General features: G+C 57.2%; 1 protein-coding gene across 10 annotated transcripts in view; it reads right to left on the bottom strand.

Annotated features, from left to right (window-relative positions):
* Positions 1–18744, bottom strand: part of CACNA1B (calcium voltage-gated channel subunit alpha1 B) — a 192692-nt gene extending 173948 nt beyond the window's left edge. For 4 of the 10 annotated variants that reach the window (XM_086684663.1, XM_086684670.1, XM_086684668.1 and 1 more), the window contains exons 1-3: positions 18398–18744; positions 17286–17392; positions 13572–13711 (exon numbers count right to left, since the gene is read on the bottom strand). In XM_086684663.1, coding sequence (XP_086540789.1) covers positions 13572–13711; positions 17286–17392; positions 18398–18677 — 527 coding nt within the window. In that variant the 5' untranslated portion in view covers positions 18678–18744. The remainder of the gene's footprint in view (positions 1–13571; positions 13712–17285; positions 17393–18397) is intronic. The other 6 variants (XM_086684662.1, XM_086684664.1, XM_086684665.1 and 3 more) reach the window with 2 other exon arrangements.
* Between the last annotated feature and the right edge of the window lie 784 nt (positions 18745–19528).

Below are 19528 nucleotides of genomic sequence, written 5' to 3'. Positions count from 1 at the left end.
ATGGCTCGGAGCCTGGAGCCTGTTTCCGATTCTGTGTCTCCCTCTCTCTCTGCCCCTCCCCCGTTCATGCTCTGTCTCTCTCTGTCCCAAAAATAAATAAAAACGTTGAAAAAAAAAAAAAAAAAGAAAAGAAAAAATGGGGGCGTGTGCCTGGGTGGCTCAGTCGGCTGGGTGTCCAACTTAGGCTCAGGTCATGATCTTGTGGTTTGTGAGTTTGAGCCACACGTCAGGCTCTGTACTGACAGCTCAGAGCCTGGAGCCTGCTTCGGACTCTGTGTCTTCCTCTCTCTTTGCCCCTCCCCCACTTGTGCTCTGTCTCTCAAAAATAAATAAATGTAAAAAAAAAAGAAGAAGAAGAAATGGTCTCACGTCACTATGCTAGGTGCTCACCACAAGAACTAAGAAAAAGAAACCAAAAGCAACAGAATGCAGGAAACAAGTACAGAAATAAATGAAATTGAAAACGAGAGAGAAAAAGAATAAAAACAACGAAACTAACTGCCGTTTCTCTGAAAAGATCATAAAATCGACAATTTCTAGCGAGACCAACTAAGCAGAGAGAGAGAGAGGAGACACGAATCACCAGTGTCAGGGAAGAAGCACAGCACCACCACAGATCCCGAGACGTCAGGAGGGAAATGGACAGCACCATCAGCAGCTCCACACACAGCAATCTGACAATTCAGACGAAATGAACCACTTCCTTAAAAAAACACAAACAACTCCAACTCATCCAATATGAAATAGATGATTCAAATATCTCTGTAACTATAAGGAAATTGAATCCATAATTTTAAAACTCCCAAAAAATAAATCTCCAGGCCCAAATGGATTCACTGCAGAATTCTACCAAATATTTAAAGAAGAATTCACACCATTTTTCACACAATGGTTTCCAGAAAACAGGATGGCAAGAGAAACAGTTCAAAATTCATTTTATGAAGCTTGGATTATCCTGATATTAAAACCAGACAAAGACAGTACCAAAAAACAAAACTACAGACCAATAACCCTCATGAATGCACATGCAAAAATCCTTAACAAAATACTAGCAAATAGAATTCAGCAGTATATGAAAAAGAAACACACCATGACCATGTTTATTCCGGGGAAGTAAGGCTGGTTCAATACTCGCTGTAATCCACCATATTAAAAGGCTTACAAAGAAAGAGTCATGTGATCATGCCAATGCAGACAGAGCATTCAATGAAATGTGACACTGATTCATGACAAAAATTCTCAAGAAAATGGGAACAGCGGGGAGCTGCCTCACCCTAATAACGAGGACCTACAGGACCCACACCCCACTGGACGTGTTTCCCCCCTACAGTGGGAAAAAGACCAAGCCTTCCACTCTCACCACTCCCACTCAGTATGGTCCCAGTTGCCCCATCAACGCAGTAAAGCAAGAAAAGGAAAGAGGCAGCACACTGCTTGGAATGAAAGAAATAAAACTGTCCCTATTTGCAAATGACGTACTTGCATTGGAAATTCCAAAAAATCTCAAAAAAAAAAAAATCTCGGGGCGCCTGGGTGACTCAGTCAGTTGAGCATCTGACTTCAGCTCAGGTCATGATCTCACAGTTCGTGAGTTCAAGCCCCGCATCGGGCTCTGTGCTGACAGCTCAGAGCCTGGGGCCTGCTTCGGATTCTGTGCCTCCCTCTCTCTCTGCCCCTCCCCTGCTCACGCTCTGTCTCTCTCTCTCTCTCAAAAATGAATAAACATTAAAAAAATTATTGAGGGCACCTTTTGATATGAGCACTGGGTGTTGTATGGAAACCAATTTGACAATAAATTTCATATATTAAAAAAAAAATTATTGAAAAAAAATCTCCAAGAATTAGTGAGTTCAGCAAGGTTGCAGGATTAAAGACAAACATATAAAAATCTATTCTCTTTCTAGATACTAGCAATGAACATGCAGAAACTGGAATTTAAAATGCAATACGATTGCATTTATACTCAAGCAAAAATACAAGAGAACTCAGACGCTAATGTAATGAAACATGTACAGGACTTGAACCCTGACCGCTACAAAATGTGGAGTAAAGACGTCGAAGGAGATCCACACAGATGGAGAGACACACCATGCTCAGCAACCGGGAGTCTGTTCTCTGCAAACTGACACGCACAATTCCTATCAAGATCTGTGTATATATTGACAAGATTATTCCAAAATCTATATGACAGGAAAGAAGCTAGAACAGTTAAAACAATTGGGAAAAAAAGAAGAAAGCAATGGGCATGAGTCTATGTGATTTCAAGACTTTTGAGGCCACAGTAATCATGACAGTGCAGGCTTGGTCGGGGGTTGGACACGCAAGCCAGTGGGACAAAAGAGGGAACCCCAGAAAAACCCCACTCAAATATGCCCAACTGGCTTTTGACAGAAGTCCAAAAAAAATTAATAGAGGAAATATAGACTTTTCAACAAATGGTATTAAGACAATTGGAAATCCACAGGTGAAAGGGAAAAAAAGAACCTCAATCTAACCCTCACAGCCGATATAAAGGTTAACTCAAAATGGGTCATGGACTTACAAGTAATATGCAAACTATAAAACTTACAGGAAAAAAAAAACATAAGAGAAAACCTTAAGGACTGAGGGCTGGTGAAGAGTTCTCAGAGATAAAACCAAAGGTCCCATCCATACACAGGAAAACTTGTAAACTGGACTTCATTAACATTTAAACTTTTTGCTCTGAAAAAGTCCCTTCTATAAGAACAAAAAAATACGCTACAGACTGGAAGACAATATTTGCAAGCCACATATCTGACGACGAACTAGCATCAAATAATTCAATTAGAACATGAGCAGAATACATGAAGAGACATTTCACCAAAATGGATACGCAGATGGCAAACGAGCTACAGCGAAAGCTGTCCAACATCACTGGCCACGGGGGAAATGCAAATCAAAACTACACATCTATCAGAACGGGTAAAACAAAACGTAGTGATAACACCCAATGCTGGTGAGGATGCAGAGAAACTCGATCATTCACACATTGCTGGTGGGAACATAAAATTTGTAAAATAACACAGCCTCTGGGTAACAGTTGGGTAGTTGTGCTCTTGGGCGTTCATCCCAGAGAAAAGAAAACTTGTGTTCACACAAAAACCTGTATAAGAATGTGCATAGCAACTTGTTCATATTATTTCAAAATCTGGAAACAACCCAGTGTCTGTGAGCAGGTGAGTGGTTAGACAGACTCAGGGAAGCCACAAGACAACACCACACAGCAATGAAAAGGAAGAAACCACATCTTCTGAGTTGGCCTCAGAGAGGACAGCCAGTCCCTAAAGGTGTGATTCCATTTTTATAATGTTCTTAAAAACTCAAACTTATGAAAGTGGAGGACGGATTAGTGATTGCCACGGGCTGGAGGCCACTGGGGGACACAGCTGTGAGGGCACAAATGTCTGGCTGTGACTTTGTGCCCCATTTCATGGGATGTGACCCATTCACCATTCTCTCTGCATATTGAGAATCTACACTTAGCTCAAATAGTTAATTCTTTTTATTTCTGAGAGAGAGTGGGGAGGGACAGAGAGAGGGGGAAGGGGGAGAGGGAGAGGGGGAGAGGGAGAGGGGGAGAGGGAGAGGGGGAGAGAGGGGGAGGGAGAGAGAGAGAGAGAGAGAGAGAGAGAGAGAGAGAGTCTCAAGCAGGCCTCACACCCAGCGCAGAGCCCCACACAGGGCTCGATCTCACGACCCTGGGATCAGGACCTGAGCCAAAATCGGACGCTCAAGCAACTGAGCCTTCCATGTGCTCCAAAGTATTTAATTTTTTAAGTGGAGGTGGTAATAATGGCATCTGGCTCAAGACGGCTGCAGGATTATCATATCAGAACAGCAGCCAGCACACAGGAAACCTCATAAAACAGTCAGCTTTCAGTTTTTATTTACCTCTTCACATTTCAGGAGCTGGACCTGCCTCCTTCCCTTTGTCCAGCAGCTCCGAGGACAGATTTGGAGGCCTTTGTGCCCAGGCCCACACCCACACCACCTGTGTCCCAGGCATGTGGGCCCAGAAAAGCACAGGGAGGAAACGCAGCGTCCAGGAGGGACTTTACCCTCAAGGAGCAGACCAGAGGGTGAGACCGGGGCCGGAGGGCAGCTGGGGCAGGCTGGGCCTCAGGTCTCTGCATCTGCCCGGCGTTGCAGGGTTTGCCTCTGGCTGTGCCTCAGTGGAGACACAGAGCCCGGTACCTATCAGGTGATGGGAAGGAGGATGGTCTGACTTCCTGCCCATCCCAGAGGCCGTCCCCGCCCCCACCACTGCATTCTCAGCACGAGCGCCTGACCCAGCAGGTGTGGACAGAGCAGGGAGGCGACGCTGAGGGCTCTTCAGGGGCCCCTGCCCTTACAGGAGGCTGCAGCACCCAGGGAACACCTCCACCTTCTGCAGTCCCAGCGGTGTCCACCCCCACCGCCCGCCCAGTCCAGGGTGGGCCAGCCATCCCAAGCGCTCTCTGGCCCTGCAGCTGCTGGGGCTTTGTGAGGCACAGACAGATGCCCGCGAAGGATGAGAAAGGGCCCACTGTCAGAAGAAGGGCAGGGGGAGGGAGGAGTTGAGCCACATACACCAGCCACAGGGACGGGGGCCCAGGATCAGCCACAACACTACCGTGTCCATGGTAGTGGACATGGAACCCGTGTCAAGTGGGTTCCTGCTCTCCCAGCTGGGTTCCAACCCCACGGTATTTGGTGAACACGTTAGCAACAGGGCACAGCGGTGATGGGAACAGACAGTGGCTTGTCCAGACAAGTCTGGGGTCTGAGCACAGCCTGTTATGGACTGAACTGTGTCCTCCTCCAAATTCCTGTGTTGAAATCCTAACCCCTAATGTGACTGTATTTGGAGATAATAAGATTAAACAGGATCATAAAGGTGGGCCCTAACTAGACAAGACTGTCTTAGAAGAGGAAGGGACACCGGGGACCTCTCTGTGTGCACGGACAAGAGACCACGTGAGAACAGGCGAGAGGTCAGCTGTCCACAAGCCGGGAAGAGAGCTTTCACCAAAACCCACTCTGTCGGCAACTGATCTCAGACCTCCCGTCACCAATAAATGTCTGTTGCTTCAGCCACCCTTTGTATGGCATTCCGTTACGGCAGCCCAAGCTCACACACAGCCCTTCAAGGGAACACATGTGCGAGAGGACAGATGGACTCATCACGGAGCGCCAGAGGGGGAGCCTTTTGGGGCAAGAGAAGGGCAAAGAGGCCAGAAGGTGGAGGACGGTGTGGGAGTTGGAGAGAAGCCACAAACGGCCCCATCCAACAAGAAGTACAAAGGCCCCACACCTCCCAGCCAGGACAGGGGACCAGAGGCACAGGCTCTTGTTTTGTGAGGAGAGGGTGCCACTGGCTGGTGTGGTGGGGGCTCCTAGAGTGGCCTCCCAGGAAGGAGACTGAAACACAGAACTGGGGAAAGAGGGTACAGTGAGGGGCGCAGGATGGCATTGGCAGGGGTGAATGGCAGGACGCCCAGGGGCCTTGTCACACTTGACCTCTTGAGAACATCAGAGTTCTAGGTCCGTCTGACTGCACGTCAGGTTTGGGGATGGCCCAGAGGGTGTGAGCTGCAGGCAGGGGGAGGGAGGCACAGGGTCACAAAGAGCCCCGCCTTGCACATGCCAGCGGCTCCCCTACTTGGACAGCCCAAGAAGGGACCAGGAGCCAAGGTGGTGGGGGGCCTCCATCCTGTACCTGCTCGGCCATCCCCTGCTTCAGTCCTGAGACCAGCTTTGTAACACATGAAGACATCAGCAGCCATTCCCACCTCAGTATGAATGTGCAGCTCTGAGCCCACCAGTGTGAGAGAGAGGGTGGCAGGGCAGCTGCCTGGGGCTGGGCAGGGACAGAGATTCCAGGCTGGCAGCTCCACCCATGCAGGGCAGGTGCGTGCACTATCCACACGCACAGTCTCGCGCCCTCACGGCGCACCAGCCACAGGAGAGGGGAGCAGTTGCCCTCAGCTGCCCCCATGGAGACACGGCAAGCCTGGGACCCTGTGGGTCTGGGGGAGCAGAGTACTGACTGAGGCCTGAGCCTGGAGACGCGGTCACAGACCAGCCTAGGTAGGCCGGTCCCAAGAGCAGAAGCTGGATGGAAACGTGGATTTTTACATAAAAGCTCCTTAAGTGTTGGCAACTAACTTCCAGCCCATTTCAGAACTCTGGTCATGCCTCTTCAGCCCACCAGCCCCACATCCAAGATGGGGAGCAGCCTTTGATTCTCACAGCCCAGTCCCCCACCCACCCCTGGCCACTCAGTGCACCCAGGCAGACCACAGGGCCCAGGAATGGACACATCCCAGCCCCCACCTGGCTTGTGTCCCCTCCCTTCCCAGAAGCCTTCCAGCATCCCATCCCCCTCCCACTAGCCAAAACTGAACTCACGTCTCCAGGCTGTACCACCTACCTCCCCACCATCCCTCCCTGAAGAATTTCATGAGCCTTGGCTGGCAGGTCCCCTGAGTCAGGCTTCCAAGGCTTCAAGGCCCACTCAGAATGAAACCTGAAGGAGTCACTGGCCAACCTCCCCAGTCTCTCCTGCTCAGATGCCGGCTGCCCAGAAAGTGCTTGGCCATATCTGGGCCTTGGGCTGCTTCTCTGCTCTGGGCTCCATGACAGCAAGTTTGCAGAGACTGAGCCAGCGTTCCCTCAGGGCTGCTGCGCTAGGTGGCATGGGAAAGGTACCCCCAAGTCGTGCAGAGCCCCTCAAGCATCTGCACATTGACTTGAGGTTCCACCCCACACAAGAATGCCTAGCTTGAGACAACCTTCAGGACACCCTAGCGCCAGAGCCTGAATCCCAGGGTCAGCTGCCCACAGCACAGCTCAGCTCCAGGAGGCTGGGAAGTCCGGATGCCCTGCCCTACCCAGGATCACCAGGCCCCTGGGGCTGGAGACGAGAGGGCTCTTCCTCAGCCCTCGGACACAAGGAGGGAGGGTTGGGGGGTCTGCAGGCCATGCCGAGGAGGGGCCTGTCTCTTTATGCTCTCCGAGCTCCAGCCCAGGAGAGTATAAAGAACCCTGAAACAGAGGAAGAAGGGGGAGGGGGAATAGGATAGAGGAGACACCAAGAGACAGCAAGCAGAGTAAGTGAGCTGGTCCTCTATAAATACCCAGCCCGGGGGCGTGTGCTACTGAGGGAGGCCGGGATTCCACCCTACCCACCTCCCTCAAGTTATATAATCCACCACGGGGCTCTAGGCCTGGACCCAGGGCCCAGCAGACCCAGGAGGAGGCCACTATCAGGAGGGAGGCACCTGGGGGCTGGGCACAGGGCACCCCCACCCCATCCGCTCCCAGCCCACTCTGGGAGTGGACTTCTCAATGACACCACAGCACCAGGAGGGCCTGCAGACCCCTGGCCAGACCTGTTCCGAGTCATCAATCATGCCCCATGGATGCTACCTGGAAGGACTGAAACTTCATACCCCAAATAATGGTCCTGAGAACCTCCCTCTGCTGCTCCCGGGGCTACTTGTTAGAACTCAGCCCCCCACCCCTTGGTCCCAGCTAAATGCTGAGGAGGCCATGTCCAGCCTCAAGTCAGGACCAGGACAGAAAGTCCAGCAAACCCCTGACCTGACCAGACCCAGCACCAACCCAGCAAACCTCTGACCTGACCAGCCACACAGACACCTGTCCCGCCCAGCAAACCCCCAATCTGACCTGGCATAGAGACCCCCACCCCCACCTGGCAAGCCCTTAATCTGACCAGGCAAACAGACCCCCCGCAGCAAACCCCTGATCTGACCAATAGAGACCCCATCAGTGGCATCACAGTCATAGATAGGATGGAGAGAGACCCTATATGGAGCCTATGGCACCTATACGGTGGCCGAACACGACTGTTCCAGTGCTCACAGCTCAGACGCACACCGGGTGCAGCCCACATCCAAATCCAGTGTTGCTAGGCACTCAGACACGGTGGCTTTTGTCATCTCAAACTTAGACACAGGGTCACCTCATATTCGGGTATGAAATCACTTGTCAGCCACAGTGAGGCCCAGCCCCCTGGTCTCCACACTTGGACACACGGTCACTGCTCACCTCGGCCCATACCTACTGGACCCGCCTCGTCCAGGGCAGACGTCCTCTGGGCTTGGCCTCCCCAGAAGCCACTCCAGAGGTGCACTCTCCTGCACCATCACCCCCTCTCTCAGCCAGGCCTCCACGGCGCCAGGAGGCCGGCCTGTCTATGTCCCAGCTGGACAGGAAGCAGCAGGCCTCCTAGTGGTCAAGGGCTGAGCCAGGACCAGACTTCCTCCCGGAGCAATGCAGCCCGCTTGCCCTCTCTGCTTCCCACAGGAGGCCCAGTCTGGGGAGAGAGGCCCCTGAGCTCTAATTACATGTCCTGGAAAGAAATCCCAGTTTAATCTGAAGTAAAATGAGAAGCTGTGGTTGGAAACGTCCCCTGGAGGAGCCACCTGCCTGAGCTAGGACACGTGTCTCTGCTCGTGTCCCCCAGGACCAGGAAGGAAAGCACCAGGCTGAGGCCATGACAGGAGCAGGGACTCTCAGGGTTAGGGGACGCTGGGCTCTGCCAGCAGGAAGACATGCCCGGGGTCTGAGGGGACCCTGCTCGGGCCCCTGCCCTGACTGCCAGCTGGAATCAATCCCTCAGGGACCAAAGGGTGGGGCGGGGACTTCCAAGAGGGATTGTGAGGGTGGAGGCAGGGACACGGGGACAGCATCAGGAGGTCAGACACGTGGGGTCAGCTACAGGTGAGCTGGGGGCGTGGCTGCCCCACTAAGGAGGTGCCAGACGGTTTCCTGTGGGCAATCTACCAGACCAGTGTTTCTTCCAGCTGCACCCCAGTCCAAGGCCCCATCACATCCACCTGGGTTACCGTCCCCTTGGTCAGCCCTGCACCGGGTCCCAGCTCTTGCACTCACAGCCCTCCAGCAGCCCCCACAGCCTGCCACATCTTCACCCTCTGCTCCCCTCCCAGGCTCACCGAGACCCACCTCCCCCCCTGCCTGCTCCCCTGCTTGAGGTGCTTCCCAGGGCCCTTCCTGACCCCCAACGAAAGGACAAACGTCACCCTCAACCCACCCTGGCCTTCTGCTCCTTGCTGCGCTTCACTACCCTGCATGGCACGTGTTGTTTGTTCACTATCGCCCCCAGCAGAAGGCAGCCTCCATGCTCACCACCGTGGCCTCAGCAACTAGAGCATTTGACAAATACCTTCCAAGTGAATGAGGGCATGGACGGCCAGACAGTCACTGAGTAAAGGAGGGAAGGTGAACAGAGAGGGAGGCGAAGGAAGAGGTGAGAGACTGGATGTGGCAGAGGAACCCTTCCTTCCCTCCTTCCTTCCTCCCTCCCTCCTCCCTCCCTTTCCTCCCTCCCTTTCCTCCCTCCCTTCCTTCCTTCCTTCCTTCCTTCCTTCCTTCCTTCCTTCCTTCCTTCCTTCCTCCCCTCCCTTCCTCTCCTTCCTCCCTCCTTCCTTTTCCTTCCTTTCTTCCTTCCTTCTCTTCCTCCCTCCCTCCCTCCCTTTCTCCCTTCCTTCCTCCCTCCCTCCCTTCCTTCCTTCCCTCCTCCCTTCCTTCCTTCCCCCCTTCCTTCCTTCCCTCCCCCTTTCCCTCCTCTTCCTTCCTTCCTCCCTCCTTCCCTCCCTTCCTCCCTCCCTCCCTCCCCTCCTCCCTCCCTCCCATCCTTCCTCCCTCCCTTTCTTCCTTCCATTCATTCTCTCTCCTGACTCCCCATCTCTCTGCCCCCACCTCCCTTGCCCTCCCCATCTCATCCCCTGCCCTTGTGCATCAGCCTCTAACCCTTCCCACACCACATCTCAGCTCATGTGCTTGCTTCCTAGTTCACTGGAAACACAACAGTCTGAGGGCTTCTCCACCGCCCTGCTTCCTCACCTGCCAGCCCAAGTGCACTCTCAGCCCCTCCGCCATTTCCCGCTGAGATCAACAGACGGGGACTCCCAGCATTCTGGATTCCACTTTCCCTCATCCATCCAGAACATCTCTCCAGGACACGCTGCCTATGTCATCTGCTCATCCCTGCTTCCTGGACTACCACACAGGCTGTAGTCTCTCTCCTGCCCCTTCACCTCCCTCCTGCCACTGCCCCACTTCTCTGCCTTGCTTTGCTGCAAAATTCTGAAAAGAAGAGCTGCCCACAGGTGCTTACCATGAACCCCTCCTCCATTCCCTCCTCTTGCTTCTATTTAGGAAGAGCTCTTCCTTCCTGAAACACCATCCACTTTCCTCTTTGGGTTCTCCACCCACCTCACTGGCCAGTCCCAATCTACAAACTCTGGTCCCTGGGCTCAGTCATGGGCATCTTCCCCAGGGATCCTAACTATTCTTGGACTCTAAAGACCATCGATACACCTGTGTCCTGCACTGACACCCCCAGCCACCGCCTCCCCAAATATGTAGATGGCTCACCCCTCATGCCCTTCCAAACTCACCGTCTCACTGAGGGCCTCTCTACGCATCCTACATGGAGCAGCAGCCTCCCAGCCCACACTCCGCACTCCTAACTCCCTTCCGGTGCGGGAAATTGAAGCACGGCCTTTCCATTTACGGAGTGACCTTCATGGCATACCTCCCCCCAGGCACTGTGATGTAGCCATGAAGAACACAGGTCAAGACGTGCCCTTGCCAAGCATATATCGAGGGGCAGGAGTGGTGGGGGGCACACTAAACATCACACGTAATGAAGTGTGAATGTTCTAGGAAATCTATGTACACCAAGAAGAAACAGAGGAGGGCTGGGGATACGGTGTCCCCCAGCATCTTGGCCACAGGGCAGGGGATCAGCAGTCTTGTTCACTCCTGTGTCCTCAGCACCTGGCAGAGGCTCAGCAAAGTTTCAATAAATGAGCAATTAACCAATGATGATTAGCAGAGAAAGTGTCAGAAGATGTCAGCTCAAGTGGCAGAGGCACGGACGAGGGGCATACGGAGGGCCTGTGGGCAGGACAGCCCCTCAGCACATTCCCGTGGAGCTAGGACTAGGTGCTATGCTCCCTAATGCCAGGGGTAGACCTAGGCTTGGGGATAAGGGGCTTCCCTGAGGCATGGGTGGGGACCCCATTCCACTCAAGTCTCCTCCTATGACCTGCACACCAGCCTCAGAAGCAGAAGGGACCCCAGCAGGCCTCTAGGGACAAGTCAGGCTTCACCAAGCAACGTGGCCTCCCCAGCCAGAGCCCTTCCCCTCCCCACCAGGGGCCTCCAGCCCTCTGAGCCCCAATTAAGTAAACCCTAATTAAAAACAACAAAGTAATGAGAAGTAATGCCCCTCCCATGGCTATCCACAGGGACCTCAGCTCAGGAGGGGCTCGGTTAGAGCACCTCCCTGGCTTCCCCACTGGTTAGCACTCACACCGAAATGACCTGGGACCTCCTTCTACCACATACCCACATGCACACACACCCAGGCTCACAAGCCCCCATGAGCCACAAGCAGGAGCACCTGAGCGGGTTCCCTGCATGACTCTGGGCCCACACGTGAGCCCCTAGGGGACACAGGTCACCGTCCCCACCTGAGACACCTCTGGCAATGATGTGCAGAGAGAGGGAGCCTGGAAACTACTAGTGCCAACTCCTGGCCCTCCTCCTACAGACACAGAGAGCAGAGACTCTGCGACCCAGAACAAGGCCAAAAACAGAAAGAAAAGAAGGAAGAATGAGAGAGAAAAAGCGAAAAGACACAGAGAAACAAAGGCATCAAGAGTGAAAGAAATAGTGACAGAGAAGACAAAGAAGTCAGAGAAGGCCAGAAATGCAGAGACGAGGACCACGAAAGTAAGGGAAGGAAGAAAAGAGAGACAGAGACACAGAGAAACCAGGGTTGGGGGGTGGGGTGTGAGACGGAGGAGAGAAGTACACGGGAAAGATGAGAGAGTGAGAGATGAGGAAACAGAAACAGAAAGAAGAGATGGACAAAGTAGGGGTCTCCAAGGCCAGGGGCCAGAATTAAGGTCTCAGGACCCTTGGGACCCTCTCACTAGGGCTCTCAGGAAGGTGAGTCCATCCTCCTCTGTCTTGTGACCTCCCCTTGAGAAGTCTCTCCCAGCCCTCACTGAGGGAATGGCTCCCTGGACCTGGAACCAGGACGAGCTTATCAGAAGACCACGGGTCCTGCCAAGGAGTAGATGGAGGTTCCTCTGCCTCCCTGCCTTGTTCCTAGAAACCCAGACACTCAGCACCATGGACAGCAGACTGGGAGGCAGGGTCCTGCCACCCAGCGGGCTCCCGCAGGCCGAGCACAGAGCACTGTCACTTCAGTAACCCATTAATTCAGCAGACACTCTCTGACCTCTCCTGGGGGCCCGCCCCAAGCTAGGCTCTGGGGACACCCTGAAAAATAAGACACCGTTCTTGTCTTCAGGGGCTCACGTCTAGAGGGAGGGAGCAATGTAAACAGCCAGTGATGCTCCCAGACACCCTGCCCAGTGCCCGGTGGACCACGGGGAGCGCCCCGCCCTCTGAGGGCCACGCTCACCACCAGCACCCCCACCAGCATCATCAGTGGGACCGAGAGTCTTGCTTGGTCACCCAGAGGCTATTTAGCCAAGTTCATGTCTTCTCACACACAGGGAGCCCGTGGAGGCTTGAGCCCCAGATCTGGGGCTTCCGTGGTCACCTCCTCCCTCCTCTGCCTTCAGCCTAAACCACCTCTGCACAGGTGGTCACCTGCACCAAGGCAGGTTAGGGGTCGCTGGGCAGGGTGGAGGCCTTGGCCACAATCACCCTTCCTTGGGAAGGAGTGTTCTGGGCAACAGTAGGGCCTCCCTCCTCCTCTCTGATTGGGGCTCTGAGCCTCTCTGGGACCACAAGGCCCCAGGGAAGAAGAGACTGCAGTCCCTGGCCTGGGGCGGGGCCTCTGGGGCCTGGGCTATGCAAACAGGTCCTGTGGAGCAAATTCCCTAAGCTCTCACCCACCCCACTCCCAGAGCAGCCTAGCTCCAGCCTTCAGCCCGCTGGCCAGAGAAGCAGGGCAAGGGCCCTACTGTCAGGCAGTCGGAAAGACCGAAAGACCTAGCCTCCAAAGGTGAGGGGCTCAGTGACGACGAGCAGGGTGCTCTGCCTGCAACCCACCCCAGCCCACCCCCAAATCAACTTCGAATCACAAATTGTCAATTACCAGGGCCCATTTGAGGAGGACAGTGGTGGGCAGGACACACTGATTAAGCACCTTCCTGGAGCCAGAAACCGTGGAAACACACAACGTTCACGTGCTCGTCCAAGCACAGCGCCAGAGCTCTGAGAACACACTTCCAGGCAGCTCTTCAGTCAGGAAACTGCCCAGAGCCCTCCCTCTGCCCTGGGAAGCCCCTCCCCCATGGGGACCCAGCCACAGAGCCAGTGGCCCCATGCCTGTGGTCTGTAAGAGCGCTCCACCTGAGGATAGAACGCTGTACGTAGGTCCTTCAGCAAAGACGGCCGCTCACGGGTAACAGCCCCATCCCACACCATCAGGCATTTCCTCACACGGCCACCAGCACTCACAACAGCTTGGTGTGGACACTGCTGGCTCACCCCTAGCCCCAAGCAAGGGGACACTCCAGGTCCTGGCCACCTACCCTGTGAGAACCACCACAAAGTCCATGACGTTCCAGCCGTTCCGCAAGTAGGAGCCCTTGTGGAAGACGAAGCCCAGGGCTATGATCTTGATCCCCGCCTCAAAGCAGAAGATGCCAATGAAGTAGGGCTCCGTGTCATCCTGCGAAGAGGCAGAGAAAGGGTTGCCACCACCCCCAAGTTGGGCAGGTCGAGGCAGCAGGCAGGGACACTGTCCCAGCTCTGACCCCACCCCCCCTCCACTCAGCCTCACCACCTACAGACTTCACAGGAAACGTGGCCCTGCCCCCATAGTCAGTGGCACCCCAGCCACAACAGGGCGGTGGGGGGGGGGGTCCTGGGGTCTCTCACACCTCGAAGCCCTGCAGCAGGAGAAGCAATGTTGACAGCACTTGTGGGCCTTTTCTGCAATCCATCCCACACCCCATGCACTAAAGGTATTATCATCCTGACTCTAAAGGAAACGGGCCCAGACATGACAGCTTGTTGGAGACTCACAGCTTGTTGGAAACCAAGCCATATTCAAACCCAGAGGTGATCGGTGTGATCCTGGGCTCCAATCACTTCAGAAGTTGCCTGGATAATGCCCCAATTCCTGGGGTGCAGCCCAGGACCCACTTATTCATTCAACACACATCTTCTGGATAATAATCATAACACACAAATGCAAATCTTGGTGGGGGCAAATACAGCCCAGACCCCAGGGAGCCTCTGGAGAGTAAGGCAGACAGCGGGGCAGCGAGGAAAGGAATTCCAGGTGGAGGGAACAGTGTGAGCAAAAGAATGTTGTCACCGCATCTTATCACTCAGCCACGAGCATCAACTGGGGCCAGGTCTGTCTGGTGCCGAGCAAGGTGGGAAGCAAGCTGTACAGGGCTCGGGGAGGAGGACGTCACATGGAGACATGCACAGATGGTGTCGTAAGTGACCAGGGGCATCGCTCACTTGGGGATGGTGGCATAGAGAGCCTTGGTGCAGGTGAGCCCCAGGGAACTGGACCACGGGGGTGCACTGGGAAGGTCAGCATGGGAAACGGCCTGAGTGCAGACCAAGGACACCTGTACGCCAGGGCTGCTGTTATAAAAAAGCAGATGAAGGAGTGGTGGGAAGGGCCTGCCCTTAGGGAGCCAGAGGAGGAACTGCCCTATAGAAAGCGGCTCTGCCCTGCCAGAAAGGGGCCAGGGTTGCAGGGCCTGGGGACTGGCCATTTTGGGGCTGCAGGGGAGGAGAGCGCCAGACTGGCTCCCTGTGGCTGCTGTCAGTTCCCACTGAGGGCCAGCAGCCCGTGTCTCCCCCCGCCACACACAGGAAGTCTGGTCCTCAAGAGTCCTCCCCATATGACCGGGAATACCCTCAGCCGGGGCCTCTCCGGCTGTGCCTGGCAGGAGCTACCTCCCCCAGGGGCCCCGTCAGCCCTGTGCCCATCACCGCCCAGCTCTCCCATCTTGGTACCCAGATGCTGACTCATGACCGAAATCATCCTCTGAAAGTTTTGGGTCTACTTTAGTTGGAGGGTCCTCTCTCCCCCAAACGAAGGGGCTGTTGACCATCAGCCCCAGGGAAGACACTGGCTCCAACAAACACGTCTTCACAGAGAGCTTCCAGGCAGACAAAAGAGCAGGCCCAAGCTGGGAGATGGGACAGGGCCCACGACAGATCCTTCTCTTCAGGGCGAGCTCAGAAGGGGTGAGGTGGGACTGCAAGCTAGCGGTTCTGGCCAAAGGCCGCTCAGGAGGTTGACGGGTGGCCGAGAAGCAGAACCCCAGAGACAGAGAGCTGTGAAGGCCCCACCCCACTCCAGGCTGGCAGACAGTGAAGAGGCTGACCCTTTGTCACCCGGCCCCCTACAGGTCCACCAGCATCAGCACAAGCCTCCAGGTCTGAACCCTGAAGCCGCCACAGCCTCTCCTCTCCAGGCCCCAATCCGTGTTCCAGCCTTCTGTCTGTCCTAACGGCCCGAAGACCTGTATCTACACACAAGACTAGGGTCAGCAAGGGCTCCCAAGGCCTCTAGGCACATTCTGTTTGTTCTCCCGATAGCCCAACCCCCCTCACCACAAAGCAAATCTTCCCTCATTTGGGAGGCAGGAGCTCAGACTTGCCTGGATGCCCAGCTGGCCCACTCAAGCCTGTCACCCAGCAGGGACAAGCGTGAGCCCAACTACTGTGCGCTGGTCTCCCTGCCCCCTGCCCCCCACCATCTCCTGGCCTGCCTCCCTCTGGCCCTACCCCTGCCAGACTTCCCTGGAGATATGGCCACGCCCTGTGGCCTGGCAGAGGCTCTCTGCTCTCACTTTCACCCTCTGCTCTAGCCCCCAGAACACACACTCAGCACAAGCACACACAACACCAGCGTGCACAAGGGGGCCACAGGAGGCAAGTGACCCTGTCTGGTTCCTGGTGGCGCAAGACTCCCCCACAGGGACCACACCCACTCTTGCCTGGTGGCATGACTGTGCTGTCCTTCACACCCCTCCTCTCTCACAACCAAAACCCCCCGGCCTTCTGAGCGCCTGCAGAAATGACTACTCCAGAAAACCTCCCACCCACTGGCTCTCCACTTCCTTGCCTTCTTTTGGTGCCTTGCAACACTGTGAGCACCCCCAGGTCAGCCTTACTCTGTCTCCCCTTCCCCACCCCTGGGCCTGTGATGGTGGCAGTGGGGGTTCAGGGCCCACACTAAGCACTGAACAGGCCCTGTATCACCTCCTGTCTATCTCCACTGACGTCATAGAAAGAAGCCACAGAGACGATCAATCACTTGCCAGGCTACAAAGAAAGAGGGATTCTCCTCTTGATGCCCAGTAACCCCAGGAGAGACTGCTGGGGCAGCTCTTCAGCCAGGCCCCAGGTTCCCTCTCCAGACCCCTGTACCTGCTCTTTCCTTCTCTCTGTTCTGAGGCTCAGTCTCTCAGGCCTGGGAGCCCACACCAAGCCCAGGCAAAGGGATCAGGGCAGCAGGAAAGACTAGGGGCTAGGGGACAAGCCACACCTTTGAAATGGGACTCGCTGCTCCAAATATCACCCTTCCTCTGCCCCAGCCCCTCCAGAGACCCTGCCCTGGCATCCTGACTCTCATGTGCTCCAACAGGGGACACCACAGGGACCTGTGCGGCTCTTGGCAGGAGTGGGTGAAAACGATTTAGGATGTTTGGGAAGAAAGCTTGGGAAGGAGGGCTTCCCCTGGGTAGGGGTGGCCCCATGGAGAAGGTATTCCAAGCAGAGCCAGGAAAGACAACTCTGAGGGAAAGGAGGACAGCCCCTAGACCCAGGACCGTACCACAGGGCCTACCACAGCCTACCCATCGTGAGGGTGCTCATAGAGCCTGACATTCCTGACCCTGGACCACTGTGAATGCCACTCCCCTACCCCAGGTTACACTAAGTTTCTTAGATCAAGGCTTAAGGTTGTAGAACTGGACAACCCTTTTAGGGTGTGGGGTGGCTAGTGGCACAGGGCAAAGTAGCTGTTAGCTAACGTGGCCTCTCTCAGGCCTTCCTTCCCACCGTGGGCTGAGCCGGATACCCCAGTCCCCCAGACCCTGAGGGAGGTGTTAGCTGCCTGGGTTCTCACCTTTTCCTCCACCAAAAGGAGAGGAGAGCTGCCCGGATGTCCCTGTCCAAGGAAGCTAAACTCAGCCACAGATCCTAAAGGGTCCTGGAATCGGATGAGCCACCGCCACCCGCAGCCCTGCCCTCGGCCCCGCCGCACTCACCAGCCGCTCAGACATGGGTGTCTTGTCCCCGTCAGGCAGGTGCTGCTCCAGTGCCAGCACAATACAGTTGGCGATGATGGTGGCCAAGATCATGTATTCAAATGGAGTGCGTGGGTTAAGGACTGGCCAGGAGGTGCCAAGGGGGAGGGGAGGCGGGGAAGCCGAGGCCCACAGCGCGCAGCAGTGCAGCAACCACAGCGAGGCCACCTCCAGAGGGCCTGAGAATAACCGGTCAGAAGCCCACCCTTCCCTCTCTGCCCTCATCCTCGGCGGGATGGGGGGGTTGGGGATGGGGGTGGGGGGCGGGGGGGCCGACAGGAGGCGGAGCCTCTGCAGTCTCGGCAGCCAGCCCCTCGGCACGTCCAGACGGCCGTCAGCACCGCGGACAGCGCCCCAGCCCCGCTCCACCGGGCGTCCTCGACCCGAGGGGAGGGGACTGCGCGCCCCTAGCGCGAGGCTGAGGAAGGATCCTGCGCAGGCGCACACTCTCACCTACAGATACACGTAGCCACATGTGCCTACACAGGCACTCGAACATACATGTACCGAGTCCCGAACGCACGCACGCGCAACGCCGGGTTCATGCTATGCTATGCCCGCACACACACGCAAGCACCTGCAGCCAGGCACGCGCCCGGGCTCGCGTCCACACGGGTGCTCACACCTACACAGACACGGATTCGCCCTCGTGTGCCCTCCAGGCTGGCCGCGCGCTCTGCACCCAGACCAAGGGAGCGAAGGGACGAGTCCAGGGACAGGGGGCTCCGCCCAGCGTCCGTCCCGCTCCCGCGGCCGCCACCACCACGACCACACGCGCGCGCGCGCGCGCGTACATCCTCAAACACACACGCACACGCGGCGCGCGAAGGCCCCCGGAGCCCCGCCCCGCCCCCTCCTCGCCGCCTCTCCCCAGGTCGCACCCTCCTCCCGACCCCGGGAAAGATGGCCACTGGGCGCCGCACGCGACCCGCCCCAGCCCCGGCCCCCCCGCCCGGGCTGCCTCCTCCCCGACGCGCCGGAGCGCGGACACCGGACGCCGCGCCCGGCCCCTGTCCCCGCGACCTCGGACGGTCCCCCGGCCCCTGAGCGGCCCGGCCCCCCGGCAGGATATGGCCACTCGGTGATGCGCTTGGCGTATTTGCGGACGACGTTGTCCTCGCTGAAGACGAAGAGCGAGCGGTTGACGGTGAAGCAGTTCTGCTTGACCGGGATGGGGTTGTAGAGCGCCATAGTCCGCGCGCGCTGCGCGATCGACTGCTTGTAGAGGACCCGCTGGCCCGGCTGCAGCCCCCCGGGGCCCGGGCCGCCCGCCCCGCCGGCCCCGCCGCCCCGAGCCCGCTCCCCACCGGCGCCCCCATAGCGGCTGCCCAGCTCGTCCCCGAAGCGGACCATGGCTCCCGGGCGCCGCGCGCATCCCCCGGCCCGGCGGCCCCGGCAGGGAGGGCGCGGGGCGCGCCAGCCAGGTGCTCAGAGCGGAGCAGCCGCGGAGCCGCCGGACCCGCACCGGACCTAGCCCGGCCCAGCCGCCGCCGCCGCCGCCGCCGCCGCCGCCGCCGCCGCCGCACCCGACTCCGCCGCCCGCACCACGCCCTATAAGGGGCCGGTCACGTGGCGGCGCCCGGCCAATCCGCGCTCGCCCCGCCCGCCCGGATGCCGCCCGCCCCGCCCCCAGCTGGCCGCCCCCGCCCTGTCCCCCGCGGCCGGTCGGGGCAGCCAGCCTTCTGGGCTGCGCCTCGGCCCCCGGGTCTCCGGGACGAGCCCAGGGCGGGGGCGGGCGCGGGGATCGTGCGCCGAGTGCGCGTGCCGCCTCGCGCGGGGCCGGGCGCTGGCCAGATGCTGAAGCGAGCAGCTGGGGCCGGGGCCCGGGCGGGGCTGGGCGTCCTCGATGGACGGCCGAGCTGAGCGGCCCTAGCGGCCCACCCCCCCCCCCCCCCCCCGCCTTCTCCCCCAGGAGCAGGAGGCGTCAGCAGCCTTGAGGAGCTCCAGCCCAAAGTGCGGAGGGGTCAGGCCCCTGGCTCCCCACGTTTCTTTCCGCACCTCACTCCCCTCGCGGCGGACCACCGGCCTCCTCCAAGAAGACGCTGGCTCCCGGGCCCTCCCCTGCCACCCCTTTCAGAGTCTCTGATATCCTAATAGATATGCTTTCAACTCCCTGGTCTCGGGTTTTCAGGATGCACAACTCCGTCCTGCCCCCCCCCGCCCCCCCCCCCCCAGCCCTCAAGCATATCCCAGGCCTTCCTGTC

This window comes from Puma concolor, chromosome D4, assembly GCF_028749965.1.
Source record: "Puma concolor isolate L17-30 chromosome D4, mPumCon1.1.hap2, whole genome shotgun sequence".
Lineage (NCBI taxonomy): Eukaryota > Metazoa > Chordata > Mammalia > Carnivora > Felidae > Puma > Puma concolor.
This window is presented reverse-complemented; position numbering and strand designations above follow the sequence as displayed.